The sequence below is a fragment of the Hydractinia symbiolongicarpus genome, chromosome 9 (genome assembly GCF_029227915.1).
Source record: "Hydractinia symbiolongicarpus strain clone_291-10 chromosome 9, HSymV2.1, whole genome shotgun sequence".
Lineage (NCBI taxonomy): Eukaryota > Metazoa > Cnidaria > Hydrozoa > Anthoathecata > Hydractiniidae > Hydractinia > Hydractinia symbiolongicarpus.
The window spans coordinates 22,154,339-22,175,544 of NC_079883.1; the positions used below are offsets into that span (position 1 = coordinate 22,154,339).

The following is a 21,206-nucleotide window of genomic DNA, read 5'->3' on the forward strand; positions in this document are numbered from 1 at the left end:
TACGGACTATTATCCTCGTAATCCCTTAGGGGTGGTTTATACGGGACGGCCAGCTCACTTGACGGCTTGTGTTTTAGCTTCATTATATTCAAAAATATTTGGTTACGCGGGCTGAAAATGTAAAATTAAACAATGCAGAAAAAAATTACTTATAACAAAATAAAACCTAAACAAACAACACCCTGCGCCTAAACAAAAGAATTCAAAAATAAATAAAATGTGAATTGGTAATTTTGGAGCTGAATTTTACCACTCAAAAAAAACACAGAAATAATCCAATTTTATTCTTTTGTGCATGATATATCTCAGCATTGTGGGAACAATAGTTAATTTTCAAATTTATCCGCCAAATAAAAAAGAAAAGAAAAAGAAGGTGAAAGAAACATTAAAAACAAGCTTTGCTCCATGTGCGCGAGTAATAATGTGCCTACATGCTGTTATAGGGTTTTACATGACATAATAAAGTCTTGGAATGGTGGCATAAGACACCCGCATGTTGCAATAAGGTACCAGCACGATGCATCCGCGAAAGTTTTATTCGCAAAAAGCTGATAATTTAGCAAAATCGCAAAATTAATAACTAAAATTTCACAGTTTTTTGTTTTCACAGAAGTTTTTACTCGAGAAAGTTTCTAATCCTTAGCAATTATTTTTTATATGTGCTAAAAGATCACAACGAGATTTTCAATACAAAAAACACATACATTATTCATTGGCTAAGCACAAATGATATTTAATAAATTACAATAAATACATAAATAAACGAAACAGAATAAAGTCGTAGAATAGAAAAAAATTAGCATTTGTAAAAAATACACCGTAAAAATAATTTATATGGTAAGATTCAAAAAATCTAATTTTTAGTTGTTTGGGATGATCACTTAATATATACTTCCAGAGATAAAAATTTTATTGCTTGGATTAAGGGTTCACGTTTACTGCTTTTTAACAAAATTCAATTCCGAATCGGGATCAATCCGAGTAAGTTTCGGTATTAATAGATTACCTAAGCGGGATTAATATAAAGATTGCGAAGAAGCCTTCCCGCTCTTCATCGAATATAGGTTGACACCATAGTAATTATAAAATCCGACTAGTTCAGTAATCCGATAGAACATCTGCGTTTGAGTGCAGGAAATTAGAAATGTGCGAACAGTGCATATAATAAAACTACCCTAAAAATTTAAAGAACAATCGATACGCGTAACAATGACAACAACAGATAAAAAACCGAACAGAACAAAAGAAGTTCTGCTAAGAAAAATAATCACAATAAACAGAAATCTAAAAAATAAATAAGTTACCAAATTTACCTATATTCCTCTGAATTAAAAAACAACAACCTAAGATTCACATCATATAAATAAAATTAATGGTGTCAAGCATGAAACGCGTATATCTTTATTAGTGTTCCTTAGAGAAATTTTACTCAAGAATGCGTATGGTAAAATGGCGGCGACAGAGCGAGATCTGATGCAACAGTAGTTTTCCCGCCTTTTTCAAGCCGTAAACATGCTTAGCAGGCCAGAAGATGGCGCGTTCTTTGGTAGTATTTTACGTAGAAGGTTTTTCAACAACTCCACAGACACATAACCCGAGGAAGAATGTTTGTAATACTTGCTGCAGTATTGTTCATATTCGTTTATCAATGTCATCAATCTAAAATGACAAAAAGAATGTAATTAAGAATTATATAGCTAATTTTTTATTAACTTGTTTAAGATATTGAGTACACCAGGCTGTTCAAAATTACAAACGTTCTCAAAGAATCATTTTGATCATTCTGTCAGCTCGCTTGAACTCAATTACTAGGCTAAGGCTAAACAAGATAATTCTTAGCGACAAATCAAATTACCGCAGCAATGTAGGCTGAAAAGTTGTCCGCGCGAATGTAAAAAAACACTGACTTGTTCGCGCGAACGTAAGAGTGTTAAGGCGTATTAACAAGCACTGTCGTTCGCAACTCATTCTAAACTCTTTAATTGTGTCTACGAACAAATTTTTTTGTACCTATTTGAATGATCACTTTTATTTAGCTGCGACAGATCATCCAAATTTTGTGTCTTATCTTTTGTTTGCAAGTTGAGAACACCATAACAAATTCTAAATAAATGTACGTCATTAAAATTGACTCTAGATAATAACACATGCGTAGGAGTAGCATGCGTCATTTAGTACAAACATGCACAAACACATTGTAAAATATTAACAATAGAACAGGGCAGACAAACTCCTCCACATAAATTTTTTTACATTTTTACGTGTTTTTGGTACTCCTGCACATATTTTACTTTCAAACAAACTCCCACTTTCTACCACATAAGTAAGTAACGGGAAGTTTCATGCCTTGGGTATTCCATCCTAACAACTGGCTCTTTCTCCCCTGCGACTGTAACTATTATACATTACCGCCAAAGATATAGCATTGCTCTAACTTGCTTGCCTGACGCACAAGCCAGCGCACGAGCGTAGTGACACACTGGTATTGAAACCAGGAAACAATCTCTTTGTAAAAGTCTGTCAGACTGGTGCCAAACATGACAATTACTGACAAAAAAAAGAAAAAAAAATATTGAAAGGCCTTTTTAATACGAAAATTATAGGCACATTTTCGAAAAATTCGATGGACTATCAAATTAAGGGGTTGTAAAAAACTATGTAGTTAAATATTCATGTACAACATGTGTTTTGTTGTATTTTATCGCGTGATTAGATCCGTACCTTGATAAGAAGAACAAAACATTCAGCAAAATAATGGATTCCTCGACAAAAAAGTTATTTAAAGATGATCCCAGTTTCATCTTCTGTATGTCAAGTTTTAAAACTTTGATGGTCTTGCAAATCTCCTAAAAAATGAATGAGTAGGAACAGTACACTTGAACAGACACAAGTTGGGATTGTTAATATACAACACGTCTGAGTTTCATATATTTTATTATTCTTTAACATTTTCAAACATCGCAGATACTTGTCTTGGACCTGGTAACAGCTGTTTACTGCCCATACCTTGAAGGTATGATATTTCACATATAAGGTACAAATTTCGCGATTTTGTGATTTTCAATAGGGGACTAAGAATGGATAATACGCAAAAATCGTTTCTGTGGCAAATTAAATACTGCCAAAAAGGTTTCTACATACGGAAAATAAGTGCCTGTGGAATTTTGCACTTGCAAAAATTGATATTTTTATAGCAATTCACAAAACAGAAAATCATTTTTTTTGGACTTTATATCAAACAATTAATTTACTTTCCTTCAACAGATATGTATAAATTTTAAGTCTAGTCCCCAAATGATATATTTCTAGCTGAAACTGAAACAAACAATGACAAAAGTCCATCACATACCTGAAGATTTTCCGTCGTTAAAGATGACGCATCAATTGAACAATACGCCAACATGTCGTCGAATAAAGAACGATCAGCAGTTGTCAATGGTAACGAATTTCCCATGGATACAAAATAATTACCAATTAAGTCATTATCGTCTTCGTATATTTGATAGTTAATGATATTTTTAATGTACGTCTCGTCCTAAATAAAAGAGGAAAAAAATCTTAACTGCGAATCGATACGTGAACAACATTGCTCTCTAAAGGTATGCAGAATTTCCACCAGAGGAAGATAACAATCAGAGTGAAAATTACTATGCGTGTTATTTGTTTAAAAGTACTGCAAACCGTTACTTCGTGCTAACAAAGCACCAGATAATGAGGACTGGAATATTACCAAGCGGATCCGTGAAACACCGGTTACCGGCTTGTTTACTTAAATACACGCAGGAAAACATACATACCAATTCTTTCGGGGCGTTCCATCCCATGAATGACGTCATAACGATGGTTGGGAGAAAACTGCTCCAGCTACACAACTTTTTTGATGACGAAGAGAGTTTGGTAGATAAACCAGCAACATTATAATTGTTAAGTTTGTATGAAATTTCGTGCACACTGGACATGGCATTCATTATGTTTGGAAATAACCTAAAAATAGAAAGTTTATAACAGTTAAGTTCTTCCACCTAAGAGAATTAAAAAATTTGTCGGTTAATTTTTAAGGTCTTTTGAGGACGTTTAGGTTTGCGTGTGCATAACAAGTTGGTCATACACACACACCACTGAGAGAGTGGGCTAAAATTATTGCACTTAAAAAATTAATATCTAAGGGAATTAATTTTCGCGAAAAATTACTTAAAAATAAAATTTAATTTCCGGGAGGACTAATTTTCGCGAATTTAACAAATCCTAATATTTCGCGAAAATGCAATTTAATAACGCTTTGTTTCTCAGTTTTTACCGTTTTTGAAAGGTTTGAAACATAAAATAATGACGGGTAAAGTTGAAATTCATTTAAGAGTGCAAAAAAGGGGAAAAAAACTCTTTACTTCCAAAAACAAACATTTTTACAGCGAAAATTAATCCCCTTAAAATTTTTCGACCCACGAAAGTATCAACCCGCGAAAATTAGATAAGAAGCAGCATTGAAATAAAAAAAAAAACTGTTCTTAAAACTTGTGAGAAGAAATTTGTGTAAATTACTTATTTTATGTATTTTTTGAAATTTTTACCCTTGTATTAACGCTTTAAAATAACATAAAAAATAAGCGATTAAGAAATCGCAAATTTCTATTCTTAAATTTTTTTACAAAACATTTCTGTCTTTTACTCTTTTATCTTTTCAAAAAAAACGAAATTGGCATACAGAAGAAATTTCACTCTCGCGAATTCATCTTGTTTCGTGAAACGCGAAAGCTTTTTTGCAATAGCAGACAGCTGTCAAAAATTCTCATTTGCACGAAAAACATAGATGTAGTTTTGTTTGCAAATAAATAATTAAGTATACAACCAGGTTACCATAACAACAACCAGGAAATAAAAAAACAGCAAATTACATATGCTTTATAAAAAAAACATATTGAGGTTTAGAAAGGGGAATTTTTTAAACATATCCTAAGAATATTTTCCAGCCTTGGTAAATCCTTCCAATGTGTATTTCTGTATTTAAGCGTATTTTAATTAGACACATACTTTTCTAATTCCTTATATAGAATAAAACTTTGAGTTGTCTTGTGCACCCTTAGTCATCTTTCTGATCTTCTAAAACGGAACATTTCATCTTATTCCATAAAGTAACGTTTAAGTTCCTGCAACAATCATAACGTAATCATGATCTAAATCTGATTGCGTTTTTTTGCATAAGCATGCCCCAACCCGAGTTTGGACTTGCTTGCTTGCTTCATTTGCTTTGTCTCCCATTTCATATTTCAATTATGACAATTACTAACACAGGTATAGTACTACAAAACTAAAATGTCACTCACGACGTTCTGCGTATCTGATGACGAGCAGAGAATTTGTTCTATTCCCCGTAACGAATTACCATCAAGAAAATTTGACTGCATATTAGTAGTCGACTGGATATTAGCAGACAGGAAGACGTGTAGGAGTAATGCATTACGCATTCGACAATAAAAAAAGAGACGTGCGTAGGAGAGACGCGCTTTCTGATGAAATTTAAAAGTCGGAATAAACAAGACAAATTGAGACATAGAAAAACATAACATTTCATTTCAAATTGTGCCGCTGGGTTGTTCTATTCACAAAGCAGTGTCATTATAGGTTTATCACTTATACAAACAAATTTAAATGTTAACAGCCCTCGTTAAGATTAAATCGCTTGTCAAATTATATTAATGAAAACCAATTTTCTAAATCAGTTGAGCGAGATAAATTTTATTTGGAATGTTAAAGAAGCGAACTTATTTTGTTGATAAAATAAATAAGGCTTTTTATTGTCTTTATACTTCCGACTAAAAGCTGCTTTTCACCATGGTTGCAAGCCTACGAGCAAAAAACCATGTGACTTATAAAAGTGCTTTCAGAAGCGTATCTAATTAGTCATCTATTATGTAAGAAATAAAAGACATCGACTTATTGACTCATTATTATAAAGCAAGCGACAATGCTTTAATTACTCGCTTCGATTTAAAGTATTACTGTACGAAAGCTGTCGACGTGTTCAAATCTAGAAAGATCAAGTTTAGAGTTCGGCAATAAAATTTTAAAAAGATTGCAAATGACAAAATCTCCAGTTGATTTTTATGTAACTTAAAAATTTAACATCTGTGAATATATGACGATCATATTAGTAACGCATTTTTTTTGAAAACACATGAAATGGAGTTTTTAAAAGCTATACGAGCGAATGATTACAAAAAAGTGGAAAAGAAATTAAAAAAAGGCTGGAATGTGAATCAACCGATCGAAGAATACAACAGCAAAGATCTACTATGTGTAACTATACCCTTATGTGTGGCAGCAGCTCGCGGCTTTGCTGACATTGCAGAACTGTTAATGAGTTATGGCGCAAATATACACGCCTGTAATACGGACTGGTCTTCACCTCTACACACGGCTACATACCATGGGCATTTAGATGTTATAAGACTCCTTATCGCTAGGCGAGTCAATGTGAATAATCAAGACCAACATGGCGATACAGCGTTGCATATTGCTGTTAAGAAGGCCAATTTTGAAGCTGTAGTACTTCTGTTGAGAACTAACGCGGAAATAGAAATGAAAAATAATACCGGAGATACACCATATGATATCGCTATGTCTCAAAACTTTACTAGAATCGCACAAACTTTAACGCAAAGAAAAATGGAAATACAAAAACAGAAACAACTCGATAACCCCAAACCAATACCACCCAAACCGAAAAAACCACCACGGGTGGGAAAGGATCCAGAAGAGAGTGAAAAAGACAGACTTAAACGACAACTGCAAGAGTTGGAACTGAAGGAGGTCAACGAGTCTATCAAAACAAAAAATGAACAAATCTTGAAAGTCACCGACGAAATGCGAGACTTTGAAGGAGAGGTCACGCAGGTTAAGGGAAAGATAAGCGCCTTAGATAAAAAACTGAAGCAGCTAAACGAAACTTTAATAGCCAAAGCAACTTACAAGAAAACATTACAACAAGATTTAGAATCTCTTGAAAAAAAGAAAAACAAAACATTCGTTAAAGCATCAGCAGTAAATGAAGAAGCATTTGAATGTCCGATATGCTTCGTTTTGCCTCTACCACCCAAACAAGTGTACCAATGTACTAATGGTCACATTTATTGCAGCGACTGCAAAGAAAAACCGCGCATGAGCGTCTGTCCACAATGCCGTGCGCCAATCCCAAAAGACAATGCGATTAGGAATTTGATGTATGAAGAAATCATCGCGAATGTGTTTTCTTGAAATTTTAAAAAATGACGAAACATTGATTGTAGAAATTATTTGTAAATTAAATATTAGAAAGATTAGATTGAAAAATAAGTTTGTATTAAGTTCTAGCGACAAGAGAATCCCAGCACGCACAGTTCACTTCTTTATAACTTCGTTTCAGCGAGAAATATCATTTTTAACGAAGTAGGTAACAATTCCTACTTTTGATATATGCAAAATATTGTGGTTGCGTTCAGAAAAGTTCTACCATCAAGCTATTTTTTATGTTAGTCAAAAGTTACTGTAATAATAACATACCTGTTCAAATTGTTATTTTCATAACAAACAATACATTGTAATCTAAAAAAAGAATCAAAATACACCAATAACAATAAAACCATTAAAAATATATCGCGACAATATTACAATAATAATCACGTGCAATACTCCAGAACAATCAAAAATCAGGAATAGTATCAATGCATTCCTTTCGCTGCCGACTTAATTAACATTACAATTATTTGTAAGACTCGATATATATTACAAACTTATAAAAACCAAGATAATACAATCGGGAATTGCGTTTATTTCTGGTGAAGATTATTTTTAATTTTTGGTGAGCCTGTTACACTGGAATGTGTGCATTTCTTTCGTTTCCCAACTTAACTATCATTATGAAGAACTCTCTTGATAAACTTTAAATGACATTCAAGGAAACAATCTTCAGGTGACTTTTTAGTAAATTTCGTACACGCGAATAGGTAAAATGTGCCCAAGTAAAAATCCTGCAATTGCCACGAAAAGTGACAATGTGAAAATCCTCTAAGCTATGTTCTACAGCTTTCTAATTCGACGGGACGGGCGCTTACTTCAAGAGGTGCTAATAAAATAACTAGACTGCTTGAAAAGCAACCAAACTGACCCTAAGTTATCTACCATTTCAATGCGTTCTTCTAACCGATCCGCCTAAAAAATCAAAAAATCAAATAATAAATAGAAAATTAAAATCAAAATACCTTCGCAATGTGAACTTAGCCTTAAAGCGTTTCGAATAACTATGTCAACAGTAATTTTTGCGGCGTGTAACAGCATGATATCCAGAAAATTATAAACTCAATTCTACATCAAAAAAATTCTGGCAAGAAAGTACAGCGAACATCTCCTGTCTACAGCGGACGCTTTTCTTAGGCACGAATAAAATAGCGGTCAAACTCTCATAGCAAAACCTCTACGCATAGCTGATACTTAGTAGCAGAAGTAACTTAAAGGTTTTAATTTTCAGTTTTCCATACCTGACCAGGACTATTAACTTACAAACTCAAAGGGTTTTTTTAAGTCTGTTTTACCTCTTTGAATGAAAGATCGCATATTTAGAACATGTCGTCTTAGGATCTTTCTCTAACATCCCTTACCTGAGACAAATTAACGGTAAACGAGAAACTATTTAGTAATGATGTCAGGTGATCGAGATGCATATCAATTTCATTGACTGTCAGCTGCAGATGATAGTTTCTAGCTATGCAATACTGATGAAGTTGTTGAATGAGTTTAGAACTGCTTGCATGGCGAAGATCAACATGCAGGAAGCTAAACAAAGCAGACATTATGTTAAAAAAAACTGAGAAAAGAAAATGTGAAACCTCGGAAAGTTAAGTTATTTTTAATCCGTTCAAATATATTTACGTTTATTGGCTTGAATTTATAAAGCCTTAGGTTGATTTTCAATAATGCATACTGAGCAACAGTCTCCGTTACGAATTCATTAAACACACATGTTGTGCAAAAAATTTTGCCAAAGGGTTTTTCTCGGTCTACAACTGTTGCAGGATCTGTACAACATTTGTTGTGCAACATTTTGTGTTTGTTGTAAAACATGTGTTTTTCAAACAAGTTGTAACGGTGACTGTTATGCAACCGTTGTGCAACAAAATTTCGGTTATTGGAAACCAAGCTTAAGGGTTCATACTGTATATGTTCATGCAATAAAACCCCAAACCAGAAGCACAACGATAGTAACATAAGATATACACGTAGTATAATAAATAAATAAAAATGATGAAAATTTAAGAGGATTGGTCCAAAAATCTAAAATTTCAAGATTATTTTGACAAATGAAAAATCAAATTTTAGACTTCAAGAATCCTAGCTAGTAAATATGTGAAGATAACAAACTACGAGTTTCTACTCGCGCGAACACAATGTAAATCACAAATCTTGATGTCATGTAACTTTTAACTTCAACCTCAAAATGCATAAAAAATCAAACACCAGCTATACTTATGATGACTTACTTAGACGATGGAAACAAATCTATGTAGTTATTTAACTTTTCAATATTCAGTTGAAATATCCCATTATTTCCATGACTAAATAAAAAGAATAACAACATTTTACACGATTTGGAAGGTAAAGTAAGTATCTAAACCTAGATATTCTACGAGTAACTTACAAAACAGTTCTGTTTTTCTAAATAACCAACATTGAAACACAAAAAAAAGCAAGTCTAAGGCTGAAAACTTGATGAATACGTTTTAGCAGATACTGATATGAAAAACAAAGTTACTTAAAGTAAATTCAACTTGTGACAGTTTCAAAATTTCAGACTAGACCTGTTTTTTTTACGCAATACACACTCCCTAAGGCTTTCTCGGATAGGCTAAAAAACTTCATCTCTCTAGCTGTTCAGTTTAAGGATTGAAATATTCGTATTACAATATTTCCTACATTGAATATTTCATTTTCTTTCTTTTTTTTGACATTAAAATCATTCATTTTCGTCACAACAATAAACTGCTTCTATACCATAGTTGAACAAAAACAAAAAGGTTATTCACTCTCCCTAGCAACGTTGCTTGTTGTTAGGCATTGCAAGTAAATAAAAATTGTCTTGTCTACCTGATGAGGTTTGAATGTTCATCTATCACAATATAAGGAACAACGAGAATAAATCTTTTCTGGCAATATGCTTGCAATGTGAAAAATTCTCTAAAAACAAGTAAAATAATTCAATATAAGAAAAATGAATATTTTTTAAATAGAATTTGATCCTAGTCAATGTTTTGGATGAAACTTAAAATAATTTTCCTCTACAGTCAGAAAAATAAAGTTTTGAACTATCAAGGTTTTGAATGCAATCAGAACAAGAAAATGAATACACTAGTAGGAGATGCTTAAATTTATTTTAAGACAGGAACATATGTGTTGTTACCTTAAGTTGAAACATCCTGTATTTTTTTGTTCACCAATATTTTGTATGTTCAGTTGAATCTAAAAATAATGCATAAACTGAGCTACTGCATTTTTTTGTCTCACCAAGAGTAACATTAATATCACTAAGAAGCTACAACCTTTTAGGGAAACCTAGAACAAATATTAGAGAAAATTGTCTGCTCTACTTGGAACTTTTGTACTATTTTACTTTTTTGTTGTGAAAAACATATAAATATTGAATATATTTTTCTTAGTCGATCAATTTCCTTTGATGTCAGTTACCTGTATCTAAAAAAGTGTGTTGTAAGCAAGGGACACCCTTTTTCAGGATAATAAATAAAAGGTCGACAAGAATTTAGCAGCACCCACTTTTTATATGTTCCCTTTTTTAAGTACATTTTTGGGTTCAGTCTGGATGTTTCCTAAATTTGAAGGACTTTTTTGTAGAAATCTATAAGGCCTGACCCCTATTTTCCACTCTAAATTGGTTTTCAGCCGAAGGCTTGTCATATCAATTTTAGAAAATTTAACATGACTTGTGGATTTTTTTGTATGTTTGAGAAGGGCATATTATGCAACTCTTCTGATTGTCTTTTATGGATGATGTTATCAACAAATTATGTTTTATACCCATTTACAATAACTTTACATTATGCAAGGAGATGCTGCACAAAACTCATCAATTTTTGTACCATGGTTACGCTATTAATAAACATAACGCAAGCATACCTGGTTAATTTTAAATAAGGCAAGAATATCTACAGTTTCACAGAAGATGTCCTAAAACAGAAGTTAAAAATATCATTAGATGAGAAAGATTTTAAACAAAAAACGGCATTGTATACTGGAAAGCTAAAAAGTAGCAAAATACTCAATTGTCCTGAAGATTATACAAGTTGGGAATAAAAGCTTTCAAGGGAACCTTAAAAAGTAATGAAGCACGAAAATAAACTAATTTCAGTTCTTAGATAACAGTTCTTAAAATTTTTTTAGGAAACAGATAGTTTTTATGACAAGATTACTCAATATCTAGTTTGCTACCTGGTTGTCCATTAACATTGATAATGAGATGTCTAAATTTTTTGAAAATGAAAAATAGAAACCCTTTTTTTGTTTTAATCTCCCTTTTTATTTTTTTGGGTAAAACATAACACATCATTAAAATCCATATCATCTTCACTTTTGATTTAACTCAATCCTTGTTGTAGCTACATTATATATTGTACATGTAACAAAATTATTCCAGACGTAGTTAAACTAAACATTCCCTCTTTTCATATAGCTTAGAGACAAAATATAATAACAACAATTTAACACGTTGTACAAAAAAAAACGGCCATCGATGATCACACCAACGTTAATTTTGGGTAACATGTTGCAGTAAAGCACAAGGTTTTTTTTTTAATTCGGGTCATATGACTGATTTAAAAGAAGCAAGGAGTTTGATAACTAACAAAAAATTTATTTTTCTTTGTTATTCAATTTTAAGGGCTTGTTTAATGTTACAACGTCACAACCAGAGATGCCTGTTGCATTGTCCTAATTTCTAGCCTGCTGCACAAGCGAGTATACCGTCAGTAGAAAGCTCCATACAAGTAACAAAAATACTAAGATGTCTGTTACAATGGGGATTAAACTAGCAATCTTTAATAACAAATGATATGTTAACTACTAGACCATTGCCATTGATATGTATCGAGGCAAGATGTTATATATATTCATTGAAGCAGTATACACAAGGGTCTGAATGTAAATTTCACACACCGACAAAGATGAAACCTACCAAATGGGGAATGTCATTGCACTGGAAGTCAAGAATAACAGATCTGTGAGGATGAGATGGCCAATCAGAAATCTAGAACAAAAGTTGCTGAAAAAAATGATGTAAATGGTAAAATGCAAAAGTAAAATGCAATGTAAATAATTAAACAGTGCAATAATGGTACTTATTACCTAAATGGTATATAAAAAGCCCAGTTAACATGAAAACTCAGATGATTTGATTCATCTACAGCTTATTTAAACAGGGCTCTGTATAGATCCATACTAACCGGTATGGGAACCATTATTAAAATGGTACCACAAAACTTAAACAAGTAAAAAACAGATCGTAAGTTCGTTTTGTAATTTTGACCTCAGGCTTTGCATTTCACAGTACAACACCAACACCAGTTAGTATCAGTGATTAAGAATGAAAAATAAAAAAAATATACAAACTTGTAATAATGGGACAGCTTTTCCTCTGAATAACCTTAAACACTGCACGAACGTTGATATTCCACGAAACATTGAAACAGTACAGGAAGATAAAATCACCACCTAAAATAAAAAATCACAGAGTGCGAAGAAGCCAAAAAAATGCAAGTAAAGCAAAATAAAGAAGTGGTACAGTTTTAAGAACGTAGCAATGAGTAGAAAAATGTTGACATACCATTAAATGCTTTTTAATAAGAATTAAATTTTAAAGCAATAAAGAAAATGTCATAGAAGAGAAATGACAATATTTTTCCCACCTTATGTGTATTCACTTGTATTTTATACTCTTCTTTGTGTCTAAATGTATTTTCACTTATTATACATTGAAGATGAGTTTCCTTGATGTAATTCGAAGTGCCTATAAAAAAACAGAAATTATTTAAATTTAGCAGATACTTAAACAGGGATCATAAGAATTTAAGGGAGAAAAATTCCATGACAATCCCAGGTATCAAATCACAATTTTGGAAAAGAAAACGTTTTCTGCATTTTCATACAGTTTGGTCCCATATTAATAAAGTCCTATAAATTTTTTTATTTTCGGCTAGTTTTCTGTTCACACAAATGCAAGGACATAAACAGCAAACTCCTATTCTGAACCTAAACACGGGCCTATTATTAAGTAGTGTTATATGCAAAAAGAAAATAACAATTTTCAGGATAGAAAAATCCAATTAGTTTTTGCAGAATTTCTCTTAGGTTTCTCTGAAATCCCAGACTGCTAAGAGTCCTGTTAAAAAAAGACAAAGTTGATTGAGGTTTCACATAAAAAAGTTTAAAGTCACAGAAACATAAAAATATAAAGAATCGTGTTCAATATCATTTTTTACTTTTGAATCCACTTGAAAACGCCCGAAATCTCTAAAATTTCTATTCAACTTAACTATGGTCTTATAGGTGGGGATTGACTGCACAATAGGGATAAGCCAGGCTTTACTTACTATTTCCATTATAAATATACGATAAAGTTATTCCAATACTCTGAAACATTTTTGTAAACAAATTTCCAACATCTTTTATATCGTTTACATGTCCTGAAAATTAGAAAATTTGTTGATCAAACCAATGATATTATTAACCTTCTCACAATAAATAAGTATGATAAATAATCATTGAAGTACCTCGTGAAGATACTATTTCAACCGTGAGTTCACTAGGAGGGACAAAGAATAATCCTTCAAATTGTTTCATCCTTTGCGGAGGAGGGCATAAATATTTTAGGGTGGGGTCCACTGTCACCATTTTTGGTAAAACTGATGGTTGATTCAATAAATGGGTGGATGAAGTTGACATTGAATTGCGAGACTTGTGTTTGACCTCTGTGATGACAGTGCTTTGCTCTAAATGGAAGAAATAAGTTTAAAAATATACTCATCTTTAGCAACCGTAAATGTTCACATCATGTGTGTTTTACTCACACTATCCAGTTCTCTTTCACCAAAAAAAACATTAAATACAAATTTATTTATAACCAAATAGCTATTTAGAATCGTATCAGATAAATACATTTTTGTGATCTTCTGCTTTAAAAATTGTGTATTGGTCCTGATCCACCTTCCTATGTATTTTATAAAAATATAAACATAATTTTTCTCATTTAAATTTCTTACATACATAAATTGATGTAAATTATAGAAACAATTTTTATTGTACTTCTTAATGATAATTACATTATAACGATAAAAAAAGATGATAAAAAAAATAATAGGCATTGTAATTTTTGACAAACCATTGTTAAAAAAGTTATAAATGCACCGTTAAAACAAGACATGCATGTTCTGAACTTGTCCAAGTTCACGGCAGAGTGTTAGCCATTTAATATTGTATGCCAATTTGGAAAAATAGTATGCCCTTACAAGAATAGTCAAAAAATACCAATTGTCCAATTTTCTTTGCCCAAGATTGTAGAGCCGAAAACAACAAAATTTTACTGTCAGTGTTTTGTTATCACTGTACAAATTTCTGTTGAAACAGAGAATTACGGACTTATAACACTTAGGTGTTTAAGGTTTTAAAAAGTGATCTCGTTGATGTGTAGTGCCTTTGAGAATGTTTGTACTGATTTGTGGTATAGTTTTGCTTAAGAGTTTAAGCTAAAACAAGAACACAATTAATTTTCATCAAACTGTTGAAATGTTATACAACTTATACATGAAGGAAGTCGACACATCGCTATAGATTATTAGATTTTGTGATCAAAGTTCTATTTTGAAAATTTTAATTTTTTCATAAAGCAATATGCAGCTGTGTTTCATTAACAAAAGATGTAACAAATGTCTATGGATAAATAATGACAGTGGTGGTAGGAAATTAAATATTAGCGTTATACCAGGTATAAAAATACCTGAAACTTCTTCTGTGTGTACATCCTCAGTAACCTCTCCTTCCGTGTTTACTGTGTCTTGCTCAGCATATTGTTCTAACAATGTCTTTAATTCTGGATCTTTAATAGCAAGATAAATTGGAGACTTTCCTTCAAGATTACTACAATAACAAGAAATCAACATGTTGTGAGAAATGCCATGGTGAATTTGGCTTGCTTATGCCAACTGTGTATCAAAGCCTGCTTGCTGACAGGCAATAAGTAAACATTATATATTGCAAACTTATTAAAAAAGACTAGTTGTTAAACCAGTGGAAATATCTACGGGTCCCCACATCTTTAAATCACACACTATTTCGTATCCCCATTGCATGTCGCTTTTCTTGAAGACAGAAAAACAAAATACATTAGTATAGAGACGCTTTATATGTCATTACTACTCGTAACAATACCTACATAGATGTGAACATATTTGTGCCCCTTACAGTTGGTAGTTTACTAACCCTTTAACAGGCTTGGTATTTGTGTCTGCACCATTTTTTAACAGCTCTTCTACTATATCTTTATCACCACGTTGAATTCCATCATGCAAAGGAACAACACCGTCTGCATTCATTCCATTAACATCACCACCCCTTTCTACAAAACAAACAAAAATACAAAATTTAAACAATGCAGCAAGGATGAGCAAACACTAAGTGTCAAAGAAATAATCTCACCTTCTGTAATGTTATATTTAAATTGAATCCCAGGCCATGAAGTATGAAATGCCATTTATAGAAGGCTTATTTTAAATAATAAAGAATTTTTGGCTTTAATTCACCTTAAGAAAGAATTAAACTTAAAATAAGAACAAGCAAAGAAAGATGCTTGTTTTGTTTTTAAAGCTTTAAACTTTAAAACATAAAAAGAGATCAGAGCTGTGCTCAACACAATAATTAATCCATTCAGTATCCAAAAAATTTCCAAATGTGCAATGTATCCATTGATTTCAATAACAAAAAAATGCTTAAGTATTATGTTACCACATATTTAAAAAAAAATATATCCCATAATGTGTTATCACTATTGTAAATCCAAATCTGATACCAATGCAAATTATATTTTGTATTATCTATAAATCTGATTGTAACTTTAAAACAATGCAGTGTAATGGAAGTAATTATTTTAAACATTGGAATTATAGCAATGACATCACTATAGTGTATATACTACATAAAGCATTACTAATATAGAGAAACCAAACTATCTGTAATCTCAAACAGCCAAAATTCAATTCAACCAAATTATTAAAACCATTGCTTACTATATTTGTGTGTTTACAGAAGACAATTTAACTTACAACTAGAAAAATCAATTCTTGTTGTAATGTCAAAGTTTAATAGTTAGCTGAAGGTTCTGTCAGGCATATGTTAGTACACAGGAAGAATAAGATGTCATCTTATAGCTTTTAAATCATGCCCGGAAATGTGTCAGCAAAAAATTGTTGACAGTTAGAACCCTGATTCTCATTGATTAATTGCCAACAGAAAGGTTGGTTGTGTTAAAAGTAAACAAAACAAGTTCCTGGTAACCTACAAAGTTTCAAAAGAACTCTCATCTACAAACATAAGTTCCCCACTTAGTTCTTATCAGTGACTGCTCTTTCACACACTCAGATTTCAGAAAATAAAAATAATCAGATTTTATTAATATTATTATTATTTACCCAGGATAACCTCTTCAGTTCCTAATGATACTGTTATCAATTAGGGTCCTGCGAAGTGAATAGTAGAAAGAATTCACACTTTTATAGTCTCTGGCATGAATCGGCCAAGGTTTGAACTCAAGACCTTCCGCAATGGGGGGAAACTCTTAACCACAAAGTCGCCAGCCAGTTTAAAGTTTAAAAATAGATAGAATCTAAATAACTTATTTCTTTTCTACTTCTCTGTTCAGAAAAACGTTTGATTCATCAAAAGAGATTAAGATTTGACCCAGAAAGGAAATTTCATCACCCCATAATTCAGGCTGCACCTCAAGAGATGGTGCAACTTTTTGGTTTCTCTGGAAAAAAAGTAGGTCCCTTATCTTTAGGAGTTACCTGTTAAACAAAAAAATCACATTTCCATAATTAATACATTTTCTGTGCCAAATTCGAACCAAAACGTGCAGGGTATAGGAATTCACATTTTAACATTTTTTAGGTTTTTAAAGAAATCTTTTATTAAAAATTGGCTATTTAACTAAATTATGTTACATTTATAAAAATGAAAATTCACTCTTAACGTACAGACTTTATCTGATTTTTCTGACATCCCAGCATATCTACAGACAGATATATTCTTGACTACAAACCCTGCATAAATTCATAATAGATATATTGTAGTAATAGGTAATTTTATAAAATCTAACATTAAGAGGTTGATACTTAATTTTACTCAAAACAAAAGTTGAACTGTCATTTACAAACAGAATTAAATTAAAGGAAAATTGCACATATTTCATAAATAAGAGCCTCTATTTGGGGAAAATTTTGCACTTTGGACCTTTGTTTTTGCACTTTCTCTTTGTTAGGAGGAAATTTATCCTGACTTTTTGCGCCCTTTAAATAAAGGAATGACTAGATCATTGATTCCTGGCTAATTATGATATTTACCTATGATGAGTTTGACAGTTGGCAAATCTGCAAAGCTAACTGCCCAATGCAAAACAGTGTTGCCTGATGCTGCACCATCACTGGAATTAACATCAATCCCAGCAGATAGAAGTTGTTCAACACGAAATGTCCTAAAAATGTTTTTACTTAAAAATAATCAGCGGTTAAGGAGAGTTTAAAAACTTTGCTGCCAATTTATAAGAACTTAAACTTAAAAGTGCAAAGCAATGGCTTCACTAATCTTGTCTGTGACGTCAATATTTTTTAACAGTAAAGTTTGGTATATTACAGAACAATTTTATAGATGATGTTTTATAGACTTTGTTAAAGAAAAATATGAAAAATAAAATTCACTTAAAAAATATCACAGACAGGCGCACCAAAGTTTCGTATAATTATATAGATAATTTTTAAACAATATTTTATTTAAACTGAAGAGTCATTGTGATTTCAACGGCAGACATTTAAAAGAGTACTTGGATCAAACAAACCAGCAATACAAACAACTTTTCCCATACAACTGCATACCTTGATTGCGACACTGCTTGCATCAACTCTCCAACATAAGCATGTTTCATTGACTCGGATGCACAATAATTGTAAGGATTAAGTTTCGCCTTGTTAACAATTGTGCAATTTGCTCCTGCTGAAAGTAACGTGCGGGCAATATCAGCAGAATCAATCTAAATTTACAAAAAGAGAGAATTAATGTCTCCAGAAATAAAATAATGAACTTTTTCAGAGATAAAACGATATAGATTTTGTCAAAAACAATGCAAAATTTGAACTCAAGTTAAACTCAAACCAACTTGAATTGAAAATTTTTAATTTGCTTTATAGTCTATTTCTCAGGACTGCTTGCATAAATATACATCACATCAGACAGTTTAAATTAAATTGACTAGCGCGTTGGAGAAACATATTTTAATTCTTTTTATGTATAATTGTCATGTTAATCTAGAAGTAAATGATACTTGTTCTGGCACCCTTCTAAAGTTGCATAGCGAAAAAGGTTTTACAGAAAACAAGGCTTGTACAGCTACCATATAAAATAAATATTCATCAGCATCAACATCGTCTGCTTAAAAACTGTTGTTTATGCTAGCATTGGTTAGACAGCTTACAATAAACTTCTCGAAATCTAATCTAGACCATGTTATAGCTCTAAATATTGTTAATATGTGACATGTTTTGCGATTTGGAATACTATAGCATATTATTAAAGCCTATTAAAGCCTTAGTTAAACATTTCTGATTGTGCCATAAAGATTTTTATTCTGTCATATGTACTTTTTTATATAAAAAATACAAACGAGATAACAAAAATTATATGCTGTACATACATACATATTCCAGGACAAGCTTGTTGTCTGTATTTATATAGTTCAATTTTTCTACGCTGTAGTCTAATTTTTCTACACTATATTTATGCCATATTTCGTAAAACAAAAATGAATTTTATTAAACACTGCAATATTTAATTAAGAAACAAGAATCACTGTATTTTATTAAGAAACGATTAAAAAAGTAGAAAGAATTAAAAAAAATTTACAAAGTTTTCACAGACTTTTTATTTTTCTATTAAGAAATGACAGAAAATCTTTCTTACAAGCTAAAAAATCTCTGTGTTCTCTTAAAAAGGATTAAAAAACTGTCTTACAAGGTTTTTACACTAACATATTTTGTTATAAAACCTTTAAAATACTTTTTTACCAAGTTAATGATTTTTATAAACATTGCTAAGTTTTAAGAAACGATTAAAAAAACCTTTTAAAGTTTAAACAACACCGTTTTTCATTTTAAAACCATCATAAACAACCCTAATATGGCGTAATAAGTATTTTCTATGTTGCTGCAAAAAATATCTAAGGCGTAGAAATTAAATACTACTATGTAGCACTTAAACAATTTAACAAAAAAACACTACATTGGCTTCATATTAAAGGTGTAATGGAATAATTTGATCAGCATGAAATTACGGCATATGTACTAAATATAGGAGTAACCCAAATTGCAAAACATATAACATATCATAATATAAAAGACCGCCATTTTTATTCTTGCTGCTGTCAGTGATTACTTATTATTTTTTGAGGATGTCTACAATATGGGTATTATTTGTGCAAATTAAATTTACAGGTAACACAACTCACAGGGAAGGGGAAAAAAATCTTGGATTAATGCATATAAAAAAAAATCAGCAATAAAACATACCCTAGTAGCATAATGTAGGAGTGTTCCTGAGTCAGTATCTCTATGATTTAGCAAAAGAGAAAGTAAATCTAAGTATTCTTCACTGTCATATTTATCAACCAATTCTTTTTTGCTGCGTTCTTCACCATCGCTATCATATTCATCTTCCTCTCGTACTGTAACAACGAATGAGACAAAAACTTAAGACATAAAGTTGAGCTCTGGTGGATGAAATATAAATTCAAAAAAAGTCTATAAATACTTTAATCAAATTTTCATGAATTTTTTCTTACATGATTGTGCAGCAGAGAGAATTTGTCTGACAATATCTGTCCTCTTAGCTAATATTGCAGTCTTCAAGTCAGAAAATGCATCTAAAATTACAGGGTCATCACAAATGTACTCCTCTTGTTCCTCAGCAGCTTCTATCTTTTCTTCAGTTTTTTCAGTCATTTTAACTTTTTTTCTAAAAAATAAGCAACAATAACATAATACAACATCCTAATAATAACACATTTTATAACATCTGATGACAGCCACAAGATGGGACAAAAAATAACTTTCGAGGAAAAGAAATAACAACAACCATGTAAATATTAACTTTTTAATGTAACATCATAAAAAAGGCAGTTTGTGTATGTAATTATAATTTTATTCATATATGTAATACATAAAAATGATTTAAATAATTGAATTTCACAACATAACATACAGGACTTTAGCATACTGTCGTTGGTTAAAAAAGAAGGTTACTAACTAACTATATATATAACTATATAGTTTGTTTTCTTTTGCTTTTCTTCACATTTTTTTAGCACTTTGAATATGAATAGTCATAATAAAGTCTTATGCAAATTTTAGTTGTTATATATAATTATTATCATTACACTGATTGCAGTGAAAGATTTATCAAAATCATAAGCCTAAGACTGGATAACAAAATTTGTAAAAAAGTAAGTAGTCAAAGCAACTTTGCTTGTTTTTTTTCAATCTTCCTGTGACATTCCATTATTGCAACATTGTCCACAAGAAGTGCCAAAATATTAAAGTTGATAAAAAGGCCTGCATACATAATTTAACTTGAACTTATAGCAAAACACAGTGATGTAAATGTTGGTTATAAAATGCTTTCTCTACAAGGTTTCAAGTTTAAAATTATAATGCAGCAAATTTATCGAACTTACTTGGAGTAGGTGAACTTACCGAAGTTCAAGATTTTTATAAATTTTCCAAAATGAAACACCTTTTCTACATGATGCATATTTTGAAAGAAACAGGCATAAATTTTCCAAAATGAAACACCTTTCCTACATGATGCATGTTTTGGAAGAAACAGGTATAAATTTTCCAAAATGAAACACCTTTCCT

The 21,206-nt window shown here is 31.4% G+C and overlaps 2 protein-coding genes across 3 annotated transcripts; one reads left to right on the forward strand and one right to left on the reverse strand.

Annotated features, from left to right (window-relative positions):
• Positions 1 to 927: 927 nt before the first annotated feature.
• LOC130656447 (uncharacterized) lies at positions 928 to 20,347 on the reverse strand. 2 transcript variants are annotated; one of them, XM_057459302.1, is made up of 23 exons: positions 20,132 to 20,347; positions 19,860 to 20,014; positions 18,174 to 18,328; positions 17,646 to 17,776; positions 15,511 to 15,646; positions 15,029 to 15,168; positions 13,806 to 14,024; positions 13,626 to 13,718; positions 12,942 to 13,042; positions 12,646 to 12,747; positions 12,212 to 12,283; positions 11,158 to 11,208; positions 10,427 to 10,485; positions 10,114 to 10,203; positions 9,510 to 9,584; positions 8,631 to 8,805; positions 8,141 to 8,184; positions 7,537 to 7,578; positions 3,798 to 3,984; positions 3,350 to 3,535; positions 2,722 to 2,846; positions 2,011 to 2,103; positions 928 to 1,659 (listed from the first exon to the last, which is right to left on the reverse strand). In XM_057459302.1, exons 1-23 carry the CDS (start codon positions 20,289 to 20,291, stop codon positions 1,500 to 1,502), a joined length of 2,751 nt encoding a protein of 916 aa, XP_057315285.1. In that variant the 5' UTR covers positions 20,292 to 20,347; the 3' UTR covers positions 928 to 1,499. The 2 variants fall into 2 exon arrangements, with proteins under 2 accessions (XP_057315285.1, XP_057315286.1); XM_057459303.1 differs by lacking the exons at positions 17,646 to 17,776; positions 18,174 to 18,328; positions 19,860 to 20,014; positions 20,132 to 20,347 and adding an exon at positions 15,727 to 16,933.
• Positions 5,616 to 7,329, forward strand: LOC130656448 (ankyrin repeat, PH and SEC7 domain containing protein secG-like). Its single transcript, XM_057459304.1, has one exon. It carries the CDS (start codon positions 6,178 to 6,180, stop codon positions 7,249 to 7,251), a length of 1,074 nt encoding a protein of 357 aa, XP_057315287.1. The 5' UTR covers positions 5,616 to 6,177; the 3' UTR covers positions 7,252 to 7,329.
• Positions 20,348 to 21,206: the final 859 nt, after the last annotated feature.

Bases quoted from the DNA above. Each gene is read 5' to 3' on its own strand.
- LOC130656448 (XM_057459304.1), top strand. From the start codon at position 6,178: ATGGAGTTTTTAAAAGCTATACGAGCGAATGATTACAAAAAAGTGGAA.
- LOC130656447 (XM_057459302.1), bottom strand. From the start codon at position 20,291: ATGACTGAAAAAACTGAAGAAAAGATAGAAGCTGCTGAGGAACAAGAG. The intron at 14,025-15,028 runs GTATTTTTATAC...TCTTCCATTTAG, and splicing joins ACACACAGAAGAAGTTTCAG to AGCAAAGCACTGTCATCACA. The intron at 2,104-2,721 runs GTACGGATCTAA...ACATTTATTTAG, and splicing joins GTTTTGTTCTTCTTATCAAG to AATTTGTTATGGTGTTCTCA.